The 11,971-nt window shown below is 38.9% G+C and overlaps 1 protein-coding gene across 1 annotated transcript in view; it reads right to left on the minus strand.

Annotated features, from left to right (window-relative positions):
* LOC136264144 (adhesion G protein-coupled receptor L3-like) overlaps window positions 1-11,971 on the minus strand; it is a 212,297-nt gene that overhangs the window by 89,353 nt on the left and 110,973 nt on the right. Inside the window, exons 14-15 of the mRNA XM_066058857.1 lie at window positions 10,575-10,698; window positions 9,618-9,709 (exon numbers count right to left, since the gene is read on the minus strand). Of these exons, the coding sequence (XP_065914929.1) occupies window positions 9,618-9,709; window positions 10,575-10,698 (216 nt within the window). The remainder of the gene's footprint in view (window positions 1-9,617; window positions 9,710-10,574; window positions 10,699-11,971) is intronic.

An 11,971-nucleotide genomic window follows, 5' to 3' on the forward strand; every position in this document is an offset into this window, starting at 1 on the left:
GCGGCCCAAGAAACCGGCGCGCCACACCGTGAGTATATTAACAGGAAGAAAAAAAATGCAATTTTCACACCTATGTAGCTCTGTGATTCCTTATCCGATTGGAACCAAATTTGCTAGAGACGTGCCGCACCGTTAGGGGAGTCTACATACCAAATTTGAAGAAAATCGCTCCAGCCATTTCCGAGATACGAGCGAACAAAATTTCGTTTTAATTTCTTCGTTTTTTTCTTCTTCATCTTCTTCATTTCGCACACTTCGCAAAATTCGCCATAAAACACGAATGCGTGCTCGGATTGGGCTGACATTTGGCACACTTAAAGGGCTCATTAAGGCGGATCTCCGTACCAACTTTGGTAGGAATCCGATGAACATTCACGGAGTTATGACCGATTATTTGCGTAAAATAAGGTCGAAGGTCTGTCACGCCTACAGGGTAAACCCCTTGGAGGAATCAGTTGAAAATTGATATGTAGATGGAGCAACCATCGTAGGAGTGCCTTTTTGTGGTTTGAAAGGAATCGGGATAAAGACCATGGAGATATGACACAAAACCCAACCAGTGTCAAAATTACGCGATCGATTTTTATGAATAAAAAACTATTAATTTCGTGTCTACCAGGCAAACCGCTTAAAGCAACGAGCTGAAAATCAGTATGTAGCTGGAATAATCATCATAGAAAGTTCTTGCAGTAGTACAGAAGAATCACATTACAAATCACTGAGTTATGATTCGAAAGGCAACTACGTGCAGCAAATGCGAGATCGAGATACTCTAATAGAACAGTCACCCTAATAAAGCATTCAGCTGCATGTATAATTTACTCAGTTATATTACATTGCAAGTTATTCTGTAGGGAATTCAGCTACAAACAAGTCACCCTGTAGTCAGATCAGCTAGAAGAAGGTACCTAATAGAGAGTTCAGGTACCTAATAGAGAGTTCAGCTACAAAGAAGCCATCATGTAGAGAGTTCAGCTCAAATAAATCACCCTGTAGAGAATTCAGCTACAAACAAATTGTCCTGTAGAGAGATCAGCTAGAAGAAGGTACCTAATAGAAAGTTCAGGTACCTAATAGAGAGTTCAGTTACAAAGAAACAATCATGCAAAGAGTTTAGCTGCAAACAAATCACCCAGTAGAAAGTTCCGCTATGAACAGATCACACTGTAGAGAGTTCAGTTAGAAACAAGTCATCCTGTAGAGAGATCAGCTAGAAGAAGTTACCTTGTAGAGAGTTCAGTTACGAAGAAACAATCATGCAAATAGTTTAGCTGCAAACAAATCACCCAGTAGAAAGTTCCGCTATGAACAGATCACACTGTAGAGAGTTCAGTTAGAAACAAGTCATCCTGTGGATAGATCAGCTAGAAGAAGTCACTTTGTAGAGAGTTCAGCTACAAAGAAACCACCATGTAAGAGAGTTCAGCTGCAACAAATCACCTGTAGAGAGTTCAGCTAGGAACAAGTCACCCTGTACAGAGATCAGCTAGAAACAAGTCATCCTGTAGAGAGTTCAGCTAGGAACAAGTCACCCTGTACAGAGATCAGCTAGAAACAAGTCATCCTGTAGAGAGTTCAGCTAGAAGAAGTTACATTGTAGAAAGTTCAGTTACAAAGAAACTACCATGTAGAGAGTTCAGCTGCAAACAAATCGCCCTTTAGAGAATTCAGCTACAAACAAATCACCCTGTAGAAAGATCAGCTAGAAGAAGTTACCTTGTAGAGAGTTCAGCTACAAACAAATCACCCTGTAGAGAGTTCAGCTAGAAACAAGTCACCCTGTAGAGAGATCAGCTAGAAACAAGTCACCCGTAGAAAGTTCAGCTAGAAGAAGTTACATTGTAGAGAGTTCAGCTACAAAGAAACTACCATGTAGAGAGTTCAGCAGCAAACAGATTGCCCTGTAGAGAATTCAGCTACAGACAAATCACCTTTTAGAAAGATCAGCTAGAAGAAGTTACCTTGTAGAGAGTTTAGCAACAAACAAATCACCCTGTAGGGGGTTCAGCTAGAAACAAGTCACCCTGTAGAGAGATCAGCTAGAAACAAGTCACCCTGTAGAGAGTTCAGCTAGAAGAAGTTACATTGTAGAGAGTTCAGCTACAAAGAAACTACCATGTAGAGAGTTCAGCTGCAAACAAATCGCCCTATAGAGAATTCAGCTACAAACAAATCACCCTGTAGAGAGTTCAGCTAGAAACAAGTTACACTGTAGAGAGATCAGCTAGAAACAAGTCACCCTGTAGAGAGTTCAGCTAGAAGAAGTCACATTGTAGAGAGTTCAGCTACAAAGAAACTACCATGTATAAAGTTCAGCTGCAAACAAATTTCCCTGTAGAGAATTCAGCTACAGACAAATCACCTTGTAGAAAGATCAGCTAGAAGAAGTTACATTGTAGAGAGTTCAGCTACAAACAAATCACCCTGTAGAGAGTTCAGCTAGAAGAAGTTACATTGTAGAGAGTTCAGTTACAAAGAAACTACCATGTAGAGAGTTCAGCTGCAAACAAATTGCCCTTTAGAGAATTCAGCTACAAACAAATCACCCTGTAGAAAGATCAGCTAGAAGAAGTTACCTTGTAGAGAGTTCAGCTACAAACAAATCACCCTGTAGAGAGTTCAGCTAGAAACAAGTCACCCTGTAGAGAGTTCAGCTAGAAACAAGTCACCCGTAGAGAGTTCAGCTAGAAGAAGTTACATTGTAGAGAGTTCAGCTACAAAGAAACTACCATGTACAGAGTTCAACTGCAAACAAATTGTCCTGTAGAGAATTCAGCTACAAACAAATTACCCTGTAGAAAGATCAGATAGAAGAAGTTACCTTGTAGAGAGTTCAGCTACAAACAAATCACCCTGTAGAGAGTTCAGCTAGAAACAAGTCACCCTGTAGATATTTCAGCTAGAAGAAGCTACAAAGAAACTACCATGTAGAGAGTTCAGCTGCAAACAAACAAATTGCCCTGTAGAGACAAACAAATCACCCTGTAGAAAGATCAGCTAGAACAAGTTACCTTGTAGAGAGTTCAGCTACAAACAAATCACCCTGTAGAGGGTTCAACTACAAACAAGTCACCCTGTAGAGAGTTCAGCTAGAAGAAGTTACATTGTAGAGAGTTCAGCTACAAACAAATCACCCTGTAGAGAGTTCAGCTAGAAACAAGTTACACTGTAGAGAGATCAGCTAGAAACAAGTTACCCTGTAGAGAGTTCAGCTAGAAGAAGTCAGATTGTAGATAGTTCAGCTACAAAGAAACTATCATGTAGAGAGTTCAGTTGCAAACAAATTGCCCTGTAGAGAATTCAGCTACAAACAAATCACCCTGTAGAAATATCAGCTAGAAGAAGTCACCTTGTAGAGAGTTCAGCTACAAACAAATCACCCTGTAGAGAGTTCAGCTACAAACAAGTCATCCGGTAGAGAGATCAGCTAGAAGGACCACCTTGCAGAGAGGTTAGCTACAAAGAAATCACCCTGCTTCATCTTTTCTTCTTCCTGTAGTAAAGAAAAAATGACAGGTTAAAAAGCCCTAAAGCCGGCCTATGGCCGGCTTTATAGCCGGCTTTGGGGTATACAAATACAAAAAGAAGTGAAATCTAATCCAAAACAGCCAAGCTGTAAAAATACAGTGCGGCCCTGAGAAAGGCTATGGTGAAAAAAGATGTGAAATCCAAGGTGGCGGCCAAAAAATGGCTGTGATGGTAGGTTAATGGTAAAAATTTTAATAACAACAATTCAGGTGAATTTGGTGCCGCTTGGTCTTGGCACAAAATTCACCTGAATTGTCGTTATTAAAATTTTTACCATTAACCTACCATCACAGCCATTTCTTGGCCGCCACCTTGGATTTCACATCTTTTTTCACCATAGCCTTTCTCAGGGCCGCACTGTTTTTTTACAGCTTGGCTGTTTTGGATTAGATCAAGACACACGGTAGTGTGTCGTGCGGCCCAAGAAGCCGGCGCGCAACCCCGTGAGTATATTGACAGGAAGAAAGAAAACGCAATTTTCGCACCTCCGTAGCTCTGTGCTGCCTTGATGAAACAAGACAAATTTTGCTGTGTACATTCCCTCCAACTTCAGTACTCCACATTCCAAATTTGAGCGAAATCGCTTCAGGCATTCCTGAGATATGCGACTTCAAAAATTGGCTTAGTTTCTTCGTTTTTTTTTTCTTCTTATTTTTCTTCCTTTTTTCGCACACTTACAAAAACTGCTATAAAACGCGAACGCGTTATCCGATTGCCTTGAAATTTGGTACACAGAAGGGGGGTATAAAGGCGCATCTCGGTACCAACTTTGGCTGGAATACCATAAACAGGCAAAGAGTTATGAGCGATTATGCACGAAAAATAACACTAATATGTTGTCACGCCTACAGGGTAAACCGCGTATGGGAAGAAGCTGAAAATCGGTGGGTGAATAGGTTAACTATTGAACCTCAAACCTTTTGTGGTTTGAAAGAAATCGAGCTAAAAACCAGGAAGATACAGCGAAAAAATAAACAGTGTGTAACAATTACGCAATCGAGATTAGCTATTTTTTTATATTTTATTATTATTATTATTATTATTATGCTTGCCACGCCTACCAGATAAACCACTTGGGGTAATGCTTTGAAAATCGCTGTACAGATGGAGTTATCATCTTAGAAAGGCTCTTCAATGGTGTAGAAGAATCAGACTTAAAGCCACGGAGTTATAACACGAAATCCAACTTGGTGTAGCAAGTGCGAGATCGAGATACTGTAATAGAGCAGTCATCCTAATAGAGCAGTCACCCTGAACAGAATTCAAGAGATCAGTTAGAAATAAGTAACCTGTATAGAGATCAGCTACAAACAAATCACCCTGTAGAGAGTTCAGCTACAAACAATTCACCCTGTTCAGACATCAGTTAGAAGAAGTTTTCTTGTAGAGAGTTCAGTTACAAACAAATCACCCTGTTGAAAGATCAGCTAGAAGATGTCACCTTGTAGATAGTTCAGTTACAAAGAAACCACCATGTAGAGAATTCAGCTACAAACTAGTAACCCTGTAGATACATCAGCTAGAAGAAGTTACCTTGTAGAGAGTTCAGCTACAAAGAAACCATTCTGTAAAGAGCTCAGCTACAAACAAATCACCTATACAGAATTCAGCTACAAACAAATCACCCTGTAGAGAGATCAGCTAGAAGAAGTTACCTTGTAGATAGTTCAGCTACAAACAATTCACCCTGTACAGAGCTCAGTTAAAAGAGGTTTCCTTGTAGAAAGTTCAGCTACAAACAAATCACCCTGTAGAGAGATAAGTAAGAAGAAGTTACCTTGTAGATCGTTCAGCTACAAACAATTCACCCTGTAAAGAGATCAGCTAGAAGAAGTTACCTTGTAGAGAGTTCAGCTACAAAGAAACCATCATGTAGAGAATTCAGCCACAAACAAATCATGTATAGAGAGTTCAGCTACAAACAAATCTCCCTGTAGAGAGATCAGCTAGAAGAAGTTTCCTTGTAGAGAGTTCTGCTACAAACAAATCACCCTGTAGAAAGATCAGCTAGAAGAAATCACCTTGTAGAGAGTTCAGCTTCAAAGAAATAATCATGTGAGAGTTCAGGTACAGACAAATTGTCCTGTAGAGAGATCAGCTAGAAGAAGCTACCTTGTAGAGAGTTCAGCTACAAAGAAACCATCATGTAGATAGTTCAGGTACAAACAAATCACCCTGTAGAAAGATCAGCTATAGAAGAAATCACCTTGTAGAGAGTTCAGCTACAAAGAATCTATCATGTAGAGAGTTCAACTACAAACAAATCACCCAGTAGAAAGATCAGCTATAGAAGAAATCACCTTGTAGAGAGTTCAGCTACAAAGAAACCATCATGTAGAGAGTTCAGCTACAACCATATCGGCCTGTAGAGAGATCAGCTAGAAGAAATTACCTTGTAGAGAGTTCAGCTACAAAGAAACCATCATGTAGAGAGTTCAGCTGCAAACAAATCACCTGTAGAGAGTTAAGCTACAAACATATCTCCCTGTAGAGAGATCAGCTAGAAGAAGTCACCTTGCAGGGAGTTCAGTTACAAAGAAATAAACCATGTAGAGAGTTCAGCTGCAAACAAATCACCTGTAGAGAGTTCAGCTAGAAACAAGTCACCCTGTAGAGAGATCAGCTAGAAACAAGTCACCTTGTAGAGAGTTCAGCTAGAAGAAGTCACATTGTAGAGCTACAAAGAAACTACCATGTAGAGTTCAGCTGCAAACAAATCACCCTGTAGAGAACTCAGCTACAAACAAATCGCCCTGTAGAAAGATTAGCTAGAAGAAGTTACCTTATGGGAGTTCAGCTATGAACAGATCACCCTGTAGAGAGTTCAGCTACAAACAAATCACCCTGTAGAGAGTTAAGTTACAAAGAAACAACCATGTAGAGAGTTCAGCTGCAAAAAAAATCAATCACTCTGTAGAGAGTTCAGCTAGAAGAAGTCACCTTGTAGAGAGTTAAGCTGCAAATAAATCACCCTGTAGAGAATTCAGCTACAAACAAATCACCCTGTAGAAAGATCAGCTAGAAGAAGTTACCTTGTACAGAGTTCAGCTACAAAGAAACCACCATGTAGAGAGTTCAGCTGCAAACAAATCACCTGTAGAGAGTTCAGCTAGAAACAAGTCACCCTGTAGAGAGATCAGCTAAAAACAAGTCACCCTGTAGAGAGTTCAGCTAGAAGAAGTCACATTGTAGAGAGTTCAGCTACAAAGAAATTACCACGTAGAGAGTTCAGCTGCAAACAAATCATCCTGTAGAGAGTTCAGCTAGAAGAAGTCACCTTTTAGAGAGTTCAGCTACAAAGCAACCACCATGCAAAGAGTTCAGCTGCAAAAAACTCAATCACCTTGTAGAAAGGTCGGCTAGAAGAAGTTACCTTGTAGAGAGTTCAGCTACAAAGAAACCACCATGTAGAGAATTCAGCTGCAAACAAATCACCTGTAGAGAGTTCAGCTAGAAACAAGTCACCCTGTAGAGAGATCAGCTAGAAACAAGTCACCCTGTAGAGAGTTCAGCTAGAAGAAGTCACATTGTAGAGAGTTCAGCTACAATGAAACTCCCATGTAGAGAGTTCAGCTGCAAACAAATCACCCTGTAGAGAACTCAGCTACAAACAAATATGCAGTGTAAAAAGATCAGCTAGAAGAAGTTACCTTGTACAGAGTTCAGCTACAATGAAACCACCATGTAGAGAGTTCAGCTACAAACAAATCACCTGTAGAGAGTTCAGCTAGAAACAAGTCACCCTGTAGAGAGATCAGCTAGAAACAAGTCACCTTGTAGAGAGTTCAGCTAGAAGAAGTCACATTGTAGAGAGTTCAGCTACAAAGAAACCACCATTTAGAGAGTTCAGCTGCAAACAAATCACCCAGTAGAAAGTTCAGCTATGAACAGATCACCCTGTTGAGAGTTCAGTTAGAAACAAGGAATCCTGTAGAGAGATCACCTAGAAGTATCGCCTTGTAGAGAGTTCAGCTACAAACAAATCACCTGTAGAGAGTTCAGCTACAAACAAATCACCCTGTAGAGAGATCAGCTAGAAGAAGTTACCTTGTAGGGATTTCAGCTACAAACAAATCACCCTGTAGAGAGTTCAGCTACAAAGAAACCATTCTGTAAAGAGCTCAGTTGCAAACAAATCACTTGTACAGAATTCAGCTACAAACAAATCACCCTGTAGAGAGATCAGCTAGAAGAAATTACATTGTAGATAGTTCAGCTACAAACAAATCACCCTGTAGAAAGATCAGTTAGAAGAAGTTACTTTGGAGAAAGTTCAGCTACAAAGAAACCATTTTGTAAAGAGCTCAGCTGCAAACAAATCACCTGTACAGAATTCAACTACGAACAAATCACCCTGTAGAGAGATCAGCTATAAGAAGTTACCTTGTAGATAGTTCAGCTACAAACAAATCTCCCTATAGAGAGATCAGCTAGAAGAAATTACCTTGTAGAGAGTTCAGCTACAAAGAAACCACCATGTAGATAGTTCAGCTACAAACAAATCACCCTGTAGAGAGAGCAATTAGAAGAAGTCACCTTGTAGAGTGTTCAGTTACAAAGAAACCACCATGGAGATTTCTGTAATCAATATTATATTATGTGACCGGATTTGCGAAAAGGGGTCTTCCACACACATCCAATTCCGTAAACGTTGGAGACCATAACTCAGTGTTCAAGTAACATATTAACCTGAAAATTTCACCATGTATTCAGCTATAGTGGTGCTCACCACTGCCCAAATATCAAGGCAATAGCTCTTTCCAATCTGAAGTTATCAATTGTCAAAATTGGCAAATTGGATGTGTGTGGAAGACCCCTTTTCGCAAATCCGGTCACATATGTATTATACAGTATATATAATTTGTACATTTACTGATAAAATATTTAAAGTACATCTACTTCATCTTTTCTTCTTCCTGTAGTAAAGAAAAAAACATAGGTTAAAAAAGTCCCAAAGCTGGCCATAGGCCGGCTTTGGGGTATACAAATACAAAAAGAAATGAAATCTAATCCAAAACAGCCAAGCTGTAAAAAAAGTGTGCGGCCCTCAGAAAGGCTATGGTGAAAAAAGATGTGAAATCCAAGGTGGCGGCCAAGAAATGGCTGTGATGGTAGGTTAATGGTAAAAATTTTAATAACGACAATTCAGGTGAATTTTTGTGCCAAGACCAAGCGGCACCAAATTCACCTGAATTGTTGTTATTAAAATTTTTACCATTAACCTACCATCACAGCCATTTCTTGGCCGCCACCTTGGATTTCACATCTTTTTTCACCATAGCCTTTCTGAGGGCCGCACACTTTTTTTACAGCTTGGCTGTTTTGGATTAGATTACTATATCCCTAAGCAAACTTAATTTTTTCTTGTACTTTTTTGTTTATGTTTTGCAACATAATTATAACTGATGAACCTGTGCATACCACATCATAAGAAAGAATTGTACAGGACATAATCATAATTACTTTTGCATCTGATTGTGCACCCAACCATCAACTACAGAAAATGTGAAGTGACCATTACACTCCGTTTTCAGGTATGTTTAACCCATTACACAGCAATATAGACGAAGAACAGTGTGAGAAGTGTCATCTAGTCACTAAAGGAAGTACAGATGAAGTAGTATTCAGCCACAGAGAACCTATTTTGCACTACCACAATTTCACTCCTTGGGCTGCCAGTAAAAAGAAATAAGAAACAAAAAGGACAGAAATGAGCCCATGAATACCATGATGCCTGCATTATACATACTGCAGTATGCCAAAAGGCACCAGTCAAGATGATGAGACATCTGAACAAGAATGAGAAGTCAAGCCTGTATGTAGCCTTAGTCATTATTGAGTTTTTCTGAAGGAATCAGTCAATCATTTGGGCAGTCTGCAGAAAATTATACATTAAAATTTTTGTAGCAACCTATACTCTGTATTGGAAGCATTTCAGGTCATACTAATAGCTTTTTTGGGCTTGATTATACTGCCAAGATGCCACGAAGGTATTGTAAGGTTGTTCTCTGATCATTACTATTTGTGAGAAAGTGAAAGCCTCCTAATATACAGCTGTGCAGTATTATCATACTGTAAAATAATTTTACCTTAGCAATATAATTGCTCCAATGGTCACCACAAGGCATACTATGGACACTGCACAACCAATATAACTGACTACATGAAGTTCTGTAGCATCCTAGTAATATGAAGCAATAGATGTACAGTAAAAAGTATTCACATACAATAAAGTGCATTAATGCATGTATGTATGTACACAGAGTGTGTGACTAAATATTTATTTTGCATATACTGTACATATTACATAATGATATTTTAGGTCAGGTGCTACAGAATAATTGCTGCAGTTGTAGTCAAAAATAAAGCTTCTTTAATGTAGTATATACTGTAGCCATTCATTAAGCATTAGTATATGTATTTAGTAGACATGAAATAAAAATAAACTGAATACCAGTAGCAAATTTCCATTATTTAATTATTTCAAGGTAATATCTTCATTTTATATATAACTTTCCACAAAACAAAGTAAAGCCTACAACAGCTGTGCAAAACACAGCTATTGCTGCCCAGTGAACCAGCATTGGGATGTCTGTGCACCACTCATGCAGGAAAATCCTCCTGGGGCAGGGAGAGTGGCTCCTAGTTTGGTCCAGGTCTCACAGATAGAAGTCGCGGAACCCAAAGTTCCACAATGATCCCAACACTGCTAAGTGAGACAAGGATGGTTGGGCATTTGCTTACCCAGTAAACACCAGGTACCCATTGATGTGGTACCCATTGATGTTACAGCTGGGTGGACCAAAAGACACCAGGCCACCAGGTCCCCAATATATATAGCTGGATAGACTGGAGCAATGTGAGTAAAGTTTCTTGTTCAAGGAAATAACAACATCAAATTGGCTTAACCTGGCATTGAACCCAGAACCTTTTGATTACCAGGCTGGTGCTCTAACCACTAGTACATGCATGATACAGTAATTATATCTGGTGTACACTGTATGTAGTACTGAGTAAAGAAATATCTGTTACAAGTGAAGACATACCTTATCCATTGAACTCACTAGTACAGAAAAGCTGGTTAAGTGTGTAACACTACATATCACCGGTGGTCTAGGATTGTTATCTTGAATTATACCATCACTGGTCCATCCTCCTGAATCATCATTACTGCAAAATATAGGTAGGACCTAATATTCCATGCACTATAAAATGTATAGACAGACAAAAAGAGCCCTTCAGGTTACTACATAAATGGTGAGGAAGTAAGATACGTGCCTCACAATAAATACTTCCTGGATGAACATTATTTTAAAATTCAGTGAACATATCAAGAAAACTAATCAAATTAAGGTTTTGTTTACAAAGAAACATCAGTTCTTGTCCAGCAAAGGTGAAGGAAGAATGTTATACTGTAGATCTATGATAAAGCCAGTGATAGAATATGCCAGTACTAACCTAGATGTTTATTTGCGCTCCATTTTCCCCTCAACTATCAAAATGTAAAATAACTCACCAGCTACATTTATTGAAGCAACAAGTACAGAAGACTTTAAGAAGAGGATAATAAAAATTTGGCCCAGTATTGAACTATTTTTGTATATATCCCAACTACTGTATGTGCTATAACTGTTTGTACCTATGCATAAATACTTCATATAATGGAGGTTCGCCCAGACTTTGTAAACAAATAAGTAAATCTCTAGCCAAAGTACTGTTCTAGAACATTACCAGTAGCAGGCACACATCCCTGAAAATCTGATCCAAGCAGCTTGAAAGATCTAGTAGCATGGCTTAGTGCAAATTTATAGTGGTTAATAATATCTAATCCATAACAGCCAAGCTCTAAAAAAAGAGTGCGGCCCTCAGAAAGGCTATGGTGAAAAAAGATGTGAAATCCAAGGTGACGGCCAAGAAATGGCTGTGATGGTAGGTTAATGGTAAAAATTTTAATAACGACAATTCAGGTGAATTTGGTGCCACTTGGTCTTGGCACAAAATTCACCTGAATTGTCGTTATTAAAATTTTTACCATTAACCTACCATCACAGCCATTTCTTGGCCGCCACCTTGGATTTCACATCTTTTTTCACCATAGCCTTTCTGAGGACCACACTCTTTTTTTTAGAGCTTGGCTGTTTTGGATTAGATTTCATTTCTTTTTGTATTTGCATACAGTACCCCAAAGCCAGCCTGTGGCCGGCTTTGGGGCTTTTTAACCTATCTTTTTTCTTTACCACAGGAAGAAGAAAAAGATGAAGTACAGTTTATAAATACTTTAATTCTGATTTTATCTGTAAATGTACAAATTATTATATATATAATACATACATTTAGTACTTGTCAATTAATCCCTACAGGATAATATTTTGAAGCTGATCTCTCTACTGGGTGACTTTAAATGTAGCTGAACTTTCTATAGGGTGATTTGTTTGCAGCTGAA

Source organism: Dysidea avara, chromosome 1 (genome assembly GCF_963678975.1).
Source record: "Dysidea avara chromosome 1, odDysAvar1.4, whole genome shotgun sequence".
Lineage (NCBI taxonomy): Eukaryota > Metazoa > Porifera > Demospongiae > Dictyoceratida > Dysideidae > Dysidea > Dysidea avara.